Below are 17,064 nucleotides of genomic sequence, written 5' to 3' on the forward strand. Positions count from 1 at the left end.
CGCTACGACGGTGCTGCTGCTTCGCAGTGCTGGATAGTAGTAGTGGATAGCGAAGCTTGCTGTGATGTGATTGATGGTTTTGGGAATCAGTCGGTCCAGTATATGTAGCCTCTTCATGTCTCCCTGATCGAGTGGCTCCACAAACGCATGCATGTCACTTTGCCTCTGCATGTGGGCGTGGGCCATCTCGGCAGGAGAGATCGTGGAAATTTCGACGCCCACACACCTCTGTCCTGTTCTTAGTTCCACAGAACCGACATTAGCAATTTATAAAAACAAGAACTTCATGTACAGAACATCCGCCTGTTAGTCTAATATAGGTGAGCAACACTCAATCCGTCAATCGCCGGGTTCGCAAAAGCAATGCAGTCGGATAGGGAAGAAGTAAAAGAAGTTCAACATCTTAGGATTGTTTTGACTAGTGTAAACACAGATTGACAATCAACAACTGAATCCAAGAGTGTTCTTCTTACTGATAATGTTAGGTATTTATAGGCATCCCGAACAAGTGTCTTTTGACAAGAGAAAATCAAAATTTCTGACAAGGTTGTGGTCTGTGGAGTAATCGGTTGCACATGAGTCACTTTGATCTACAAAAGCGATTTGATCATTTTAAACCCTTGGCTTGCTTACCAAGGTTTTCGAAATTACTACCCATAAGTTCAACCTCGACAAGCTTAACATCAGAGCTCAGGCAAGTCCAATGGCCGCAAAATATTGATGGTGAAGAGGTTTTGATGTTATTTCCAGTCGTATATTTTGAAGTGTTGCAAGCTCATACATGTTTTATTGCATATGGACTTGTCTTACATTGCCCTCATTTTGGTTGTTGTTACAAAGGGTCGTGTTTATTGTTGAAAGGGTCATGTTAGGCATAGGCTAGTATTTTGTGGCGCATGTGTGAAGCCTTGTTGTTCAATGGTTTATTGGGATGATTGAGGATTTTTTGCATTGACGTCTTTGGAAATATTGGAAAGCTATTGGATTGCTATTGGCAAGCTGCATCTTCCTCGTTGCTATGATATTGCATACCCACCAAAATTATTGCATATGGGGCTCTCATTTTGTATGCTAACTTGAGGAAGGTAAGACATCGACAGAGGCTGGTGCCCAAACAATTTGCGCTTAGTCAACACCTAACATTCGACATTTTCTTCTGCGCCACTATATTTTTGTCAGGGTTTTCCCCCCTTCTCGAAAAATGTATTGATCAAACTGTACTTTTTTAGGTTTTTGCTGGTTTAGATGCTTTCACATATTTATACCCTTTTTAATTATATGGATGGTCAAATCCAAAATGTTTAACTTGCTCGGATTCTAAACAACCTTCATTGCGCCCAAAAAAAAGGAGAGTGAGGATTAAAACGTATACATGTCGACATGGCAGAATTAAGTTTCAGCTTGCCTTTGAAAAAAAAAATAGCTTGGATAATTAAGGAGAACGTGCAAGCAGGGCTACCAACAAATTCAACGAACGTAGACTAGAATCGTTGTCACGTAGGATACCTGCACAAGCCAGTGAAGCCATACAACGCAAAATGGCCACTTGCGACGGGGCTGAAAGATAAGGGCCGTGTCATCCTAAATCAATGTCGGCACATCGAGTCAGGGGCGGATCAACGGTACCGATCGATTATCGATCCGGCTGAAACAAAACAGTATGATCGGCACGAGCTGATCACTGTTCAATGGCACCAATTGTCGCAATTTGCGGCGCGGACACGCCCGGCCATTTTGGGCAAGTTGACGAGCACGACACAGAGTGAGCGAGCCAGCGAGAGAGGTTTTGGGAGGTGCAGTGCGTGCGCTAGCTTAAATCAGCACGTGGCCGTTATTAAAAAAAAAGGTTATGAACCTACCTATATACCTACCACAATTCAGGCTGGTGCATATGGGACTCATTTTGTATGCTAAGAGCAACTCTAACAGAGCTCCTATTTATCGGAACCGAAAAAAATGAGTTCAGTCTCCCGAAAAACAATTTGGCTGCGGATTTAGCGATGGCGCAGAGCAGAAACCGAAAAGGTGAACCGAACTCAATGAAATCAAACGTCACGGGAAACCAAATTTTGCGATCGCACTCGATTTCATCGAATGAAGCTAAATTCGTTCATAATTAAACTAGAATTTGTACAATACTAGGCAAAATACATGCATATTGCACGGATATTACGATCTAGGGAGTTAAATTAAACTAGAATTAGTCCCCAGAGTGACTATACTGTCACCGGGGAGCTAATGTAGCCGGCGGAGGGTTTTTGCTCGCCGGTCTTCCTAGGCGACGACGACCGCCGCCACTTCGACGACCGCCGCCTCGGAGGTGCTCCCGCACGCTAGAGGCGTCCCGGCGGCGTCGTCGTCGTCGTGCGGGGGCAGCGCCGGCAGAGGAGGGCCGCACGCGGCGGCAGCGGGGGGCGCCTCCACTTCTCCTTCCGGCGCCTCCTTCGCGTGCGCTTGGAGGTACGCCATCATCTCCGGCCACTTCCGGCCGGCCCTCTTCCACGCGCCGTTGGAGCGCCGACGCTTGGCGAGCTCCGGCGACTCCCGTGCACCCGGCGGTCGCCGAGTGCACCTTCTGGCGTCGGATCGGCCACCTCCCCTACCCACGCGTCTAGCACGCGTCATTCCGGATGGAGGGGAGCTGGCCGAAGCGGCGGCGCGGCGGCGAAGCGGCCGGAATCGCTCGTCGGAGCGGGGAACTGGCGGCGGCGGCGGGAGACGAGTGGCGGAGGGGAGTAGGGTTTGCGAACCGAACTCCCCTCCGCGAACCCTTTTAATAGGGGTCGTGCGGTGGGTTTCTCGGACCCCCGAACTTTCGATTCGGGCCGGCCCATGTATTCGGGCGCTGATCTGCGCGCGTTTCGGCCGAATCCGTAAATCCGCCGGAAAAGTTCAGTTCCGGTGGGATTTACGGGTTCTGTTAGAGATGAATATACCTAACATGCATGTATGTAGGAGGAAAGAGGAGCTAGCCACTTGCGAAAGTAGACATGGCTGGCATGCGAAACAGCGTAGGGCAATACCAGCAATGCAAGCAGCGGTGTGTGTGCGCATTCTACCTGGCCGTTGAACTTTGCTTTACCAACAGGCAACAAGTGTAGCAAGCCACGGATTTTGTGGCGGATGAGTAAAATTTATATGGACTTCCTTTGAAATTGCATATAAGGTGGACCATCAGAAAAGTGGTTCGCATTCTCGAGAAAATATTAAGAATAGATTCTATAAAATCTGAATAATCCATGTATGGTTTTCTCTCCCACCCATATACAACCAAAATTTATTTTCGAAAAGTCCGCTAATCTATTTGTAATCCTCAATAGCAGTATAAGAAAACTTAAAAGTAATAAAAATACAAAAAAGTCTTTAGATCACCTAGCAACGACTAAAAACACTCGAATAGGCCGAATGTGCGCCTCTATTCTCGCCCCTTTCTTGTTGAAGTTGAGACAAAGGCAGTGCGCGCACCCTTTTAAGGGTAGCATGACGCGTCCACCTCTCCATTACCATTGCAATCTACCGCATCAACTTCCTCCAATCATATCGGCAAGGGGATGGACCTTTCGTGCAAGACCAAGCACGGCCAAGAGGCTAGCTCCTCTCGCACCATAAGTAGAAGGAGCGAGACCGCCGCTGCGTCTCGGTGAGATCGCATGGTGCCCTAGCCGTATGTCAACCTACCGGCGGGTTGGCTCCTCAACTCACGCCGGGTGTCAGTGCCTCTGCTGCCACGCGAGGACCGCGAGCGGCGCGACGAGATCCACCGTTGCCGCTTCATCCTCCCGCCGGATCTGCATGAGGATCCGGCTTTCGACATCGACTCCTTCAATTGGCACACCTTCAGATCATTGGAGTTCGACCCGCACCACATAGAGCGGGCTGCCTCGGCGACGTGGGCTTCTTCAACCAGGAGATGCGAGTCGTCGTGGATGACAAGGAGGAGGACAAAGGCGGCGACCACAACGATGACCTCTTCGACAACGGCTGGGCGCATGCTCAACTCGTCGGTGTGATCCCGAAGGTCCAGCAACTGGACCTCACCGAGGAAGAGGCGATCGAGCTGGCCATCGCCCAGAGCCATCTAGATGAGCTCGCCCAATGGCACGGCCTCGTCGGCTAGCTGCGGGACTTCGTGTTGGCTTAGGGAAGGCCGGTGACCCCTCCGGTCACCCGTGGGCGCAGCCAGGTGCGCGCGTCGCCACCTCCTAATGCGCCTACGCCACCGCCACAACCTTCTCTCGCACTAATCCCGCTAGCGCCACAACTAGCTCTGTACTGGTTGTGGCCTTGGGCGCCGCCGATCTTTGTCGACCTCGTCGATACCGACGACAAGGAGTAGCCGTCTATGGCGCGAACCCTATATATGGTTTATTTTTAAAGTATTTTTGGTACTATGTAAATTATTTGTATTAATAAAAATATTATGGAAAAAAAATCGTCGGGCTGTTGGGGCATGCCCTTACCCAAGCAAACAAATGTTCAAAGATGAACATTTTAGTGTCCGTGGTCCGACCCAAACGCAGAAAAAAGGACAATTTTTGTGTTTGAAATGCACTGGCCGCTCGAGATGCCCTAAGACCTCAAAGAACCACGCACAGGATCAACAAGCATCGCCGATGAAGAAAGTGTAGATCAGAAGGAACACATAACAAATCTAGCGAGATCCACCGGAGCCAAACCTCCACATGCCCTCCGTCAAAAGCTAGACACATCATCGGGGATAAGAATATGGGAGGTTGACATGTGGGCCCTACATCCACCTCAGCTTCTACTCCATATGTGCTGCCAAATCAGCGCTTATAAAGGAGCCCATATGTCAGATTTGTAATCAGAGACGTGTTAAACAATTGTTAGAGGCGATTCGTAAGGCCATGTCTGAGAATTGCTAGTTTTTTAAAACAATTATGAAAATCGGTACTAACTTGTTGACCTAGCCTGAATTGTGGTAGTTTTGCCTAATTTACTCGGAGTGGGAGGTCCGAGTCGGAGGACATATCTAGTGAATAGTGATACCACAACTTATTTAATACCATGATACCACTCTTCAAAATTTGAATTGTAAGTGTCAAAAAAGTCGAAAACAAAATTTTGGGCGTTGACAAGATGTTTGTTTATACCCAGTAACTTTCATAGCCAAATTTGAAATATCCTTAGAGAACAAAAAAGAGAAATCCAGCATAAATAGTGTCACGTAAAGACAATAACACAAAATGCCGCTATTCACATAGCATTTGTATTTTTTTTGTTTCTCCTTATATAATTTTATTTATGTTTGGGTCTAAAAATTCTAGAGCATGTAAACACACATCCTATGAACATCCACAAATTTGTTTTTAGAAGAATCTGTTAACAAGTACTCCCTCCATTCCTAAATATAAGCCATATATTGTTTTGAGAAAAATTCTAGAATATAAGGTTTACTACCTTGCACCACTTGTATGGCAAATATTTTTAGTGATTTGATTATGTTTTCTTAGATTATGCAAAGTTCTCTATTAGCTCACGTTGATTGCCTAGGGTTAATCTCAGCCAAACATGGTGTAATTTTTTCTAAATGTGTGTTTCTTAATTTCCGTGCAGAAAACTATATGGCTTATATTTAGGACCGGAGGGAGTATGATATTTTGTATATACCATATGAAAATATATTTCATTATCTATCTAATCATATTAATTTTGTACTTTACATGTTAATAAATTTTGATAAAGACTTGATCAAATTTGACATAGTTTGACTTTCTAAAAAATATTTAGCTAATGGAGGTAGTATATTGTACTAGATATTTTCCTGTCCGAGTCGTCGGACCCACGACTCGTTGTGCCAACCAGCAACCAGGTGTACCCCGACCCCCCATTCCGCCCCGAAATCCCCTTTCCTCTATCCGCGGGACTCCTTCGATTCCTCCCCCGCTGCCGGTGTCTTTGCTGATCCCTGCCGGCCGGCGACAGACGGAGTGGAGATCTGCGAGCGAGGACGAGACGACGGCTCGCAGCTGGGCGGCGAGAAGAAGCAGCGGCTGAACGTGGAGCAGGTGCGGACGCTGGAGAAGAACCTCGAGCTGAAGAACAAGCTGGAGCCCGCGCAAGGCACAGCTATCGCGCGCTGGGGCTGCAGCCCCGGCAGGTGGTCATCTGGTTCCAGAACAACCGCGGGAGGTGGAAGACAAAGCAGGACCACGACGTGCTGAAGCGCCAGTTCGACACCATCAAGGCCGACCGACGACCTCCTCTACCACAACAAGAAGCTCCAAGCCGAGGTACACTACTAGTAGTAGTACTATAATGCAAAGTAACTTGGGATTGTTTCAGACCTGCATCTGATCGATCGTCACCGGTGGCCGGCCAAAGTACGCCGGCCTTCTGCCTAGCTAGATCTGCGGGGGATGGTAATTGGTGTGCTACAGTAGTAAATTTCTCAGATCTCATACAGGCAAAGTAGTTTGTGCCTACGGGCAAGGTTCATGTTAGAGGGTGGAGCAAGTGTAACTAGTAGTCTTTTCCTAGTAGATGATCCATCACTATTAGTTATTTATTGACATAGTCGGCAACTCAGCATTCCTGGTAATTGCTTCGCTGTTAAAAAAGAGAGAGAGAGAGATTGAGGTAATATTGAGGTGTCGCCCATAGCAGAGATAAAGCATGTAAACATGAGAACAAAAAAGTTGGATTACGATTATTGTATCATCTAGGATCTCATACACACACATAAATCTTGGTTTAAACATAGTCGTTAGTAGTAGAGAATGTATATTTGAAGCCACTCTGTTTGAACAGAAGTATGCCATTTCTATGTTTTTCTAGATCAGTATGTATCTGTTTTTGGTTGGGGAAAAACAGATTGGAAGTAACTTGTATCTCTGCAAATATGGGTGATGCCCTTGATCCTTTTGATGTTAACTAGTGTATCGTCTGTGTACCCTCTATTTCTATCATGGCGATAGTAGTTTCTATTGATTTTGGTGGCGGTGGATTTGTGTGGAGGAAGTCAGATGAGACTGCTTGTGTTTTTTTGCTGCTGGCCTCAGGGGCACGTTCCTGTTGCTTTTGCTGCTGGTCCCCCAGGCAGTGCGGCCCGCGTCGCGCATGCGTTTTGGACGCCATGCCATTTTTGGTAAAATTCGGATTCGGTTATGTTTCCAAAAATAGGCATGTTTGCTGGTCTGAAGTCTGAACTGACCACACGGTAAGCCTAGGGCATGTACAATGGTCTAGACAGATGGTGTCTGTAATAGCACTCCATATCATATATAGACAGTAGTATAGACAGTGTCTACAGTGGTCTGTCTGTAAGCTATCTATTTTTAGCCATAACCATGTGTGAGTATAAGTTATAGACACCCTTCATACAACAACAAAAATGTTGTCTGTAAGCCGTCTGTAAGAAGCCTACAGACTGTCTGTAACTTTACAGACAGCCTCCCTCTCTCTCCTCATTCTCTTTCCTCCACATCACCAAAATCACCTATAACTACCCCTTACAGACAGCTGAGTCATCACCATTGTAGTCGCGTCCTTAGAGCAATGTTTGAATCTCTTTTTTAGGAATTAGCTGTAGCAAGCTTTGTTTTTGCCAAAGATGGATGAACTGAATCTAACATGGAAAGTACACATAAGAAAACACTAAAGCAAAACACGTGAGAGCTTGGGGGCAGGTGTTTAGAGGAGCAAAGAGGGAAGGACGAGAGCAAGACACGCTGTCTGATAGTCTTGGCACATTTGTTTCACCATAAAAGTTATTCGTTCTGATCAATTACATCTCTTATGGAACATGTTGTATAGAGTAGGACGGCATTTTTTGTTGCATAAAGTGGCATGGTACATGTTTTTTGTTTCCCAAAGTCTGATGGTACTGTTTGTGTCGCAGTAAAGCTAAAGCATGTATTAAGGCATATCTAACTTAGAGTGTTTTGTTGTGGTGGCCCTCTTCCTCTATTATGCCTTGTAATCTTCACTTCATTTATGTATAGTGAGATTCAAATGTAGCTCTATTGCTTTCCATCAATGAAAGAAGATTTTTCATGATTTCTGTTTTTTTATCTTATTTGTTATATTCTCCTGAAAACGTGAATAATCTGCATCTTGTTACAATCTTGTTTGTCTTTGTCATGCGTCTTTTCGTATATTTGAGGATTTTCCTCATTGGCTTCAAGCTTCATGATAGTTATCTTACATGGTCTTCCCAGAAGACAAATCAGGTGTTGTCTCATTTATTTTCTTTAGTTCACATTTTGGATATGTAGAGTCATAAGTCAATAGTCTTGTGTTGTTTTCGTGGTTACTTACTAATTATTATAATAGGTCTCTTTATGCGAGTGCTTCTTTCAATCTTTCTTTCGCTTACACAGGTTTGAGCTGCAGCATCTGAAGTGTTCTGTCCTTTCCATATTAGTTTTAGCACGAAATAAAGAGAAGTGCCTCTCCCGAACGAAATCGTGATTCTGCACCAGTTTCTTCTTATAGACTCCCATTGTGACTGTGGAACTAAAGCAATTCAAAGGTTTGTTCCTTCATTATGTTATCTGCAAATCAAACGTAGCATTGTTTGGAATCAACCAATTCTCAGTTGCTTTCATCTTCTCTCTTAGTGCAAGGGTTGGTTCTTGGTAGTTCAAGCAAAAGCATCCTGAGGTTAAGTTTCTATTGAGCAAGGAACACTGAAAACTTTTATGCAGGTTCATTATATGCAATTTCTCTTCATTTCCTTTTGTCTTACCTATCTTATTATTGTTTGGATTGCAGGATTTGTCCTTGGGTTATTTTAGTTCGTAAGGAAACATCCCACCAAATATGGTGGCCTCTCTAGACAACGTGAGAGGCTTGACTTTAGCTATGTCATCCAGTGCATTCATTGGTTCAAGCTTTGTAATCAAGAAAATTGGGCTGAAGAAGGCTGGGGATTCTGGGGTAAGAGCAGGTTGTACCTCTGCTGACAACTACTTATCCAAAGTAACCCTTAGTTGCATAGCAAGTGAATTTTTAAATGCTTTTCAGCTTTTGAGCTTTATGGAATAATAATGATCTGTTGAATATATGTACGTTTGTATATTGCCATTTATATACACTATGACAACTTGATAATTTTGATTTCTTACGCTGATGTACTGTAGGTTCTGGAGGTCATTCATACTTGTATGAGCCATTATGGTGGCTGGGAATGATCACTAGTAAGTATGGACTGTGATAGCGCAATTGAGATATTTAACATTGTCAATAATTCAAGTTAGCTATACTGTGAACTGTAGCCCACTAGCATTTTGCGTGTTCTTGTGTAGAGTTTTTTCGAGCAACTGGCAAGCGTAAGCTTACTAAGCTTGGACGTGTGGGGAGACACGCAAAAAGCTAGGATTCTCTGAGTTGCTTGTTTAGATTTTGTAGCGTACATGCTTTTTAGCTGGTTGTTTATAACTAAGTTGGTCAGACAACTTCCGTAAATCAAAGTTTGAATACTCACTAGGTTCGAATGAATAAGGCTTATATTTTTTCTGAAAAGACAAACCAACTAAAGTTTGACCAAACTTTTAGAAAAATCTATCAACAAATGTGATATCTCATGATGTATCTAACAGTATTGCTTTTGTATATTGCATGTTAATGATTTTTTTGTAAAAACTTGGTCAAACTTTACATGGTTTGACTTTTAAAGATAATATAAGCCTTATTCATTGGAACGAGGTAGTACTGGTTATTTTTTTTGTAATTGTTTGTTTAACTTAATTATAAATATTTGGAAGAATGAGCTTTCTGCATGCTGGTTTAATCAAAGTATCATGATTTTATCGTAGAAATAGGGTAAGTAGAATCAAAGTTGTATAACCCCACTCCGATAAAGGAGCCCTTGGACAACTCCATATTATTAGGGTTATACACCTTTTTTTTAATGAAACTGTTATACAGCTTCAGTTCAAGTAATGGTAGATTCAGGAGTAGCTATTTCTCACATGAAGTTACCAGTAAAACTTGCTCAACCATCATGATTTCTATACTGCTCTTATGGAGAACACAGTAGGCAAGTTATGTTGGTTTGGCTGGCAGGAATAACAACTTTTTACAAAGTCTCTCCTCCTTATTATAAAAAGGTTTTATCTGTTTGGTTTCGACTTATCAGTTTGTCTGTACAATTTTCATCCTTTTGTGAATCATTGATTGAAACGACTGTTAATCCATGTCTTGCTAGTTTAGAATACTAGGTCACTGTGGGTATTTAACTATTTATTGTTCTCTGTTTGCCTTCATTAGTTCCATTTTCAAGTTTAATAGTGTAGAAATACAGCCTCACCGGTACAAGTGAAATTTCATGTGCTACAACATTCATAACGATGAAATGGAAGCTGAAACACTGCTAATGTTCATCTTGCTTTACCTTGCAGTGATTCTGGGGGAGATAGCAAACTTTGCAGCATACGCATTTGCCCCTGCCATACTTGTTACTCCTCTAGGAGCTCTGAGCATTATATTTAGGTAGCAGCTATACTATTTGCTTAAATATACCTATTTAGCATACTATATGTTCATGTTTAATCTTTTGCTTATGCAGTGCAGTGCTTGCACACTTCATCCTGAAAGAGAGATTGCATATGTTTGGTATTGTTGGTTGCATCTTGTGTGTTGTTGGTTCTGTTGGTATTGTTTTGCATGCCCCCAAGGAGAGGGAGATTGATTCAATGGAGGAAATATGGCATCTTGCAACTCGGCCAGGTAGCTACTTGAGGACCTGCCCCTGTACATAGGGAGACCCAGCCAGGAAATATGGCATCTTGCAACTCAGCCAGGGAATATGGCATCATGGTTACTTTTTTTTTCTGAAAGAAAACTGTAAGGGAGACTCCTTCGAATAAATAGGATCTTAAATTCGTGTCCGGGAGGACTTCAACCCAGGTCCCCAACCATTCATTTTGTCTTCGCTATTTCATGACCTAACCATCGGTTCGGATCCCATGGAAAGTTGCCAAACTACAGAAGTATAAAATTGGTCAACTGTTGTTCAAACGTATGAATATCTAAGTTTTTTTAAAAGTTTTCAATTTTCCTCCACTATTCCAGTTAAGTTCCTATTGTTAGTCTTGTTAGCTCACAGGTAGTGTGTAGGAGGTAGTCTATTTGTGATGCTGCCAAAAGCTACTGCAGATGGTATTGCATAGTGCTATTTATAGGATACAAGCTAGGTACACCATGTAGATTTCTAAAGCCTTCTATAGCTTTCTACTGCTATCCTTCTACAGCCTTCTATTACTAGAGCTAACCAGAGTTTGCTATTGCCTAAGACTTACATATGCATATTACTACTAGAATACGCTAGAACATACTAGCACCTACAGTATTACTAGAACCTGCTAGTCCTACTAGAAGGTACTAGCTTAACTCCAAAGCAAGGATTACTCTAACACCTATTTGTTTTGTGCGTGGAGCTTCTGAAGGAATGCTGATCACAACGATTCAATATATAAAAAGATAACTTAAAGTTCATAAACTTTTCTCCGACGCAACAGTACCTTTACGGTATTTTTGCCGTAGTCCCTTTGATTTGCTTATAACTTGAAGTTCATAAACTTCTCTTCAACGTAACAATACCTTTACCTATTTTTACCCTATTCCCTTTGATTTGGTTATATCTTTGGGCAATATCTGCAGGTTTCATCGTTTATTCATGCGTGACTGTGGTTGGCGTTCTTTTTTTGATTTTCTGGGCTGTCAAACGCGCTGGTCACAGGAAGATGCTTGTCTATATTGCAATCTGCTCACTAATGGGATCCCTCACGGTACATTAGTAGTGTAGTATCTTTGGATTAACTAATTCAATGTGTCAAGTTAGTGATTGTTTATTGACATGATTTTTTGTCCGGACAGGTTATCAGTGTAAAAGCAGTTGCCATTGCCTTGAAGCTGTCATTTAGTGAATCAAACCAATTCATCTACGTGCAGACATGGTTCTTCATATTTGTTGTCATTATTTGTTGCGTGGTGCAGTTGAACTATCTAAACAAGGTAACCAGTAATTATGTCTAAGGCCTTTATTTTGTATACTTTGCATTGAGAAATTGGCTATACCCTCTACATAACTTCAATATTCAATCCAATGGTATAATCCTGGGTTAGTGCTATCTGATATATGAACTTGATGGTTGTGAGAGTGTGTAAGAGACCGATCTAGATCTAGATCTTAGCACGAGGGAGGAGGGAGTTGGTATGGAAACTTTGGGAGGAAGATACACCACCCACCAGGTTCGTCCGGTTCAATGTCTGGTCAATTGAGAACTTACAAAGCTAGGATGGTGGCCACACCTCACACCCCACCAACCACTCAGGTTGGGCCCCTTGGCTTCCATCAGATGGCGCTTGGCTTTGGAGGCAATGGTGATGATCCCTGAGCGACTCTTGGCTCCCTGGATCCTGAGTAATGTTGGCACCTGAGTGGAGCTTGCTCCCAAGCGGCGTCGGCACCTGTGAAAGAAAGTTATGTGGGAATTCACATAGTTTCTTCAGTATAGATGTTTGGCCGGAGAGACTACTTGGTCTATTCTACATCAATTTTGTTTATTCCTGATCAAAACTTATCCCACTTCATGGCAACTCTTATGAGAAAAACTGCAACTGGCTGATCACAAAATCAATCTAAAACTTCTGACAAGGTCTAGCCTCAGATGAATAAGCACATAATCACCTTGAAGCATCTGACATGATCTAAGCCTTGATTTCGCAAGCATATGTCTGACGTGTTTAGCTGATAATCTGACCAAAGCAGGGTTCAGTTTAGCATATCTCAGTGACCATGTTTTTGTTCTTAAATGGAAGACTTGCGGATGATTGGTTTATTTTAGTTTTCCAAATGTAAGTACACTTGTAAGACACCTGGTAATAAATCTATCCTTCTCTAGATCCTGCCTAATTATTTATCCAACTATAATTAGCACAAATTATTGTTCTGAAGGAAATATAACAGGTAAAATTATGAATTATTCATCCAAATGTTGAGTTTTTTTTACCGATAACTACACGAACTTAAGGTCCTTAAAGGCTACAGAGATGAATCTGAGATATGTTCTAATAGTCTATTTTCACCTCTTGTTTAACTGATGTAGGCTCTGGACTCTTTCAATACGGCTGTGGTCTCTCCGGTATACTATGTGATGTTCACCAGTCTTACTATTCTCGCTAACATGATTATGTACAAGGTGATATACCTATCTGTTAATTCCGAAATATGTTTGCATAATATTGATCATAGTTTACTTATCTCCCAGAGAAGAATTGCAGTGCATAGTAACGATGAATTGACATAGTATCAATTATTAGATGAAACCATCTATAAGAAGTGATACATTACAAAAGTTTGCCTGCCAAGGATATAGGAAGCCTGGTCTACCTTTTTTTAATCTCTTTTTTCTCTTGTATGAATTCTGCAAAACAAGTTTAAAATGTGTTCCATGTTGCAGAAGAAATTATGTCTGCAATATACTCCGTATAAGATTTAAGGTAGAAGTCTTGGTGCATATCGAGGTAATTTGGGTAGAATAAGGTCCAAAGATCTAGGATAGGGCACTGTCACTCGTGTACCTGCTGCAAGGCCTAATCCTGTCATGGTAGCAAGGCTCTGAGTTCTGAGGCTTATATCTGTTTTCAGTGCTTAATTCCAAATGTTGCATGATAGTTAATTGTGCATATCGCACAACTGTGTCTTTGATTAGTAACTAGGCTTATCTCACTATCCTTGAACTACTAACCAAAAGTATCTTTTCTAGCTAGGTATTGTTATCTATCTGTTTTGTTTATTGTAATCAAGTCGCTGCCTTGCACATGTACACCGACCATAGTGTGCTATCCCATGTCCAACAGCACTCAAATAGTGAAAAAGTTTTACATTTCTTATAGGAGTTATCTTATAAACTGAAGTGATTGCTTCTTTCCTTGAAGAGTTGCGTGACATAAGCAATATCTGGACATTATAAAATTGAACATCTGTCTAGTATGCACAATAGTTTTCATCTGACGTTTGGTCATGGTTATTCCCATTCCAGGACTGGGTCTCGCAGAATGCAACTCAGATAGCAACTCAACTTTGTGGGTTCGTGACCATTGTTGCTGGAACTTTTCTACTGCACAAGACTAACACCAGCAACACAGATAGCAACGTGAGGAGTACACCAACACCAACACCTCCACCACCACCACCACCACCTGATCAGCTTTGTCTGGAGGAATGATGCCTACTCCCAAGTCATTAACTAACTTTATCTCCACATTTAACATGTACCAAAAACATTGGCTTGCAAAGACAACAAACATATTGAATCTGATTGAACATTATATTGGTCTGGACCTTTACTCCTAAAGATACAGCAGGAGTGTTTTGGGAGCTCTTCATGGGATTTTGACACATATCAGGTCATTCCTCTTGCGGGAACAGAAAAAAAAATACCGTTCCAAACTGGCTGTGTTGTTTACAAGCGGATTGTTTTGGTGCTTCTTTGGAAGGCAGGATTTTCATGGGACTTTGCATGATTTAAGAACTCTTTCTAGTTAGCAGCATATAGTGGTGTTAAAGGTTTCCCTTCTCAATGTGCAGAGGAACTGTATGAATATAGAGCGTGCACAACACAGTAGTACTTCAAATTTATGAAGATGGATAAGTAACCTTGTCTCACAATTTTCTGTTCCAAATTTGTTGAGCACAAATTTCTAGTACTCCTTCTGTTCCATATTAGTTGTCGCAGATTCGGATGTATTTGATTGCAAAATCTATTTAGATACATCAAAATCAGCGACAACCAATATGGACCGGAGAGATTAGTTAAGTTGGTAATTCTATCACATCTGTTGAAATAGTTCTTTGTGGTCTTTGTCAACAAATCTTGCTATACAGAGAGAACAAAATCTTGCTCCCAGTTTTCTTTGACTTGTTCAGTGTGCTTAATTTGTGTATATCCTCATTGGCTCTTGCATCCATTTTTCTCTTTCTAATCAGTACTCCCTTCGGTCTGAAAAGATCGACGCGGAGGGAAGGCAAAACTACACACATACATACGCACTGTCCTGCGTTGATTAAATGTGGCCGGAGGTAGTATTTGCCTGGCTACCGCTGCTCGTGAATGGACCTGTATGATAATCACCATGTGCTTTTGCATCTATTTATACCTAATTACTACTCCTTCCGTTCCTTTCTATAGTGCCTATAGATTTTTGGAACGGAAATTAGCGCAAGAGTATTTTTACACAAGACTCCTTGGCTGAACGATTTGAGATCAGACTAAAATTAGGGAAATCGATAACTTCCTAACTTACCATAACAAATCCCACAAATCTGTCTGGTTGACTCTCCATATATGTGTAACCAGGTTTAATTAAGTAAAAAAAATATTGCTTTCTAAATCTAAGCAACCCTTGGGGCCATGCATTAGGAATCTTAATTAATTGTTTCCTATTTTGTATGGATTTTTTTCATGCATGTCGTGGGGAAGTTGACGGTGGAGGGGTAATTGAAAAAAAGCCAAGCTACAACCTTATATTGTGAAATAAATGCCAAAAATCTATAGGCACTATAGAAAGGTACGGAGAGAGTAACATATATACCTGTGCGTTGTTACAGGTGGATTTCAGATACCTAGACATGGGTCTATTTTTTACTTTAAGATATGTGCAACCACTTTAAAACATGTAAATTACACCTAGAATATTATTTGCTTAGTATTTGATCCTTCTGCCTGTTCCATGTGCTCATTGTGAAATATGGATTCTTTTTTCTTTTCTGAGGAAATCAATTCCTGCTCATTGCAAGACATGTGAAATCCTCCACACACAAAATCCTCAAATGTGAGGAATCTTCTTGAAGCCATCCTTACAATATCTCACCCATCTTAGCACCAAACACGATCCCCCTCTAGGCGATATATGTGTCCTTTCAACAACGCTCAAATCGACAGTTTTTGTCGAGCGATGCCAAGGCAATGCAAAAACAGGCACACGCGAGCGTGCGGCAACTACGACCGAGTAGGTGGGAAACGCGACAGTCCCTGCCATGTTTCCTGCCATGCATACCCTCACCTTACCTCTATGCTTGGAATCCTCACCAAAAAATCTTATTTTCCCTCCTTCGACACCTCTAGTGGCGGTAGGTGGCTGAGACGCGGATCTACGTTCCGTGGTGACTTGTCCAAATCCGGCAACGGACTTGGGCGGCGGCAAGCGGTTTGGACGTAGATCTGCGTGCCCCAGCGATTTCTCCTACTCCGGCAACAGTCTTGGGCGGCGGCAAGTGGCTAAGACGCGGATCATCCTCACTCCATCGGCCCGGCTTGTACTCCCTCCTCAGCTACGACAAAGGTAAACTATTGGAAATATTAGCAAAAAAATTCGCATAAATTAACCAAGAAAAACAGTAGATAAGACATGGCTAGAATTAAAGGAAACAAACTAGGCATGCCATCTAACAGAGAGTATGAGAAAGCCAATTCTAGACAAGATACTAGAACTAGAAAAGGCATCATGATATCAACTAGGACAATGAGAAGAACATACGGACAGTGGAACAAGACCTGTTTGCATTGTCGGTTTTATCACCAATGTCGTCGTAGAGGATGCCGATGTCCGGGGAGAAGTCCTCGTTCGGGAAGAACTCATCCGAGTCCGTGATGAATATGAAACAAGTAGTCGCGCAGGGCGCTCCTAAAAACCTTATCGACGATCTCCCGTACATGATCAAAAGAGGCGGGGTTTCGGATGCCTACTGTCCCAACTCGCGGTGCACTCCGCAAGACGGGATGGGGAAGATCTTGATCGGCGCAAAGCTTTTGGAACCAGGAGGATGTGGTGTGTGCGTTTTCGTGTGTGTATTTCTTAAGAGGGGCAACCTCTATTTTATAGGCACACATGAGGAGGTGAACAGGCTGCATTGGAAGAGGAAACGAAAGTACAGAAGACCTACACCAAAAATGTTTTAGCTTCTGCAACTGTTCGAATTCCATTCATGAGTGGCAAAAAGGAGAGAAGTCTCGGCTCGAGGCATTCCCGCAAACCGCAACACGCAGGTGATGCATGTAAAATACATACATGAACTTTGTCCTTTATCATATTGAA

The 17,064-nt window shown here is 42.5% G+C and overlaps 1 protein-coding gene, 1 long non-coding RNA gene and 1 pseudogene across 3 annotated transcripts; all 3 read left to right on the forward strand.

Annotated features, from left to right (window-relative positions):
- The first annotated feature begins 3,910 nt into the window (after window positions 1–3,910).
- LOC124690136 lies at window positions 3,911–6,266 on the forward strand (annotated as a pseudogene).
- On the forward strand, window positions 6,143–14,638 carry LOC124692382 (probable magnesium transporter NIPA2). Of its 2 annotated transcripts, XM_047225738.1 has the most exons (11): window positions 6,143–6,254; window positions 8,343–8,491; window positions 8,581–8,625; window positions 8,737–8,911; window positions 9,105–9,161; window positions 10,365–10,455; window positions 10,532–10,692; window positions 11,626–11,753; window positions 11,842–11,979; window positions 13,074–13,166; window positions 14,010–14,638. In XM_047225738.1, the coding sequence occupies exons 4-11, from the start codon at window positions 8,785–8,787 to the stop codon at window positions 14,193–14,195; spliced, it is 981 nt and encodes a 326-aa protein (XP_047081694.1). In that variant the 5' UTR covers window positions 6,143–6,254; window positions 8,343–8,491; window positions 8,581–8,625; window positions 8,737–8,784; the 3' UTR covers window positions 14,196–14,638. The 2 variants fall into 2 exon arrangements, with proteins under 2 accessions (XP_047081694.1, XP_047081695.1); XM_047225739.1 differs by lacking the exons at window positions 6,143–6,254; window positions 8,343–8,491; window positions 8,581–8,625 and having other exon boundaries at window positions 8,791–8,901.
- On the forward strand, window positions 11,986–12,596 carry LOC124692383. The gene is made up of 2 exons (XR_006999491.1): window positions 11,986–12,216; window positions 12,300–12,596. It is a non-coding gene; the product is annotated as an uncharacterized LOC124692383 (long non-coding RNA).
- Window positions 14,639–17,064: the final 2,426 nt, after the last annotated feature.

The sequence above is a fragment of the Lolium rigidum genome, chromosome 2 (genome assembly GCF_022539505.1).
Source record: "Lolium rigidum isolate FL_2022 chromosome 2, APGP_CSIRO_Lrig_0.1, whole genome shotgun sequence".
Taxonomy (NCBI): domain Eukaryota; kingdom Viridiplantae; phylum Streptophyta; class Magnoliopsida; order Poales; family Poaceae; genus Lolium; species Lolium rigidum.

What these genes read in the sequence shown, in the direction of transcription:
- LOC124692382 (XM_047225738.1), top strand. Translation starts at nt 8,785, where the DNA reads ATGGTGGCCTCTCTAGACAACGTGAGAGGCTTGACTTTAGCTATGTCA. An exon ending in GGATTCTGGGGTAAGAGCAG is followed by an intron (nt 8,912 to 9,104) that starts GTTGTACCTCTG and finishes GATGTACTGTAG; the next exon opens with GTTCTGGAGGTCATTCATAC. An exon ending in CTAACATGATTATGTACAAG is followed by an intron (nt 13,167 to 14,009) that starts GTGATATACCTA and finishes TTCCCATTCCAG; the next exon opens with GACTGGGTCTCGCAGAATGC.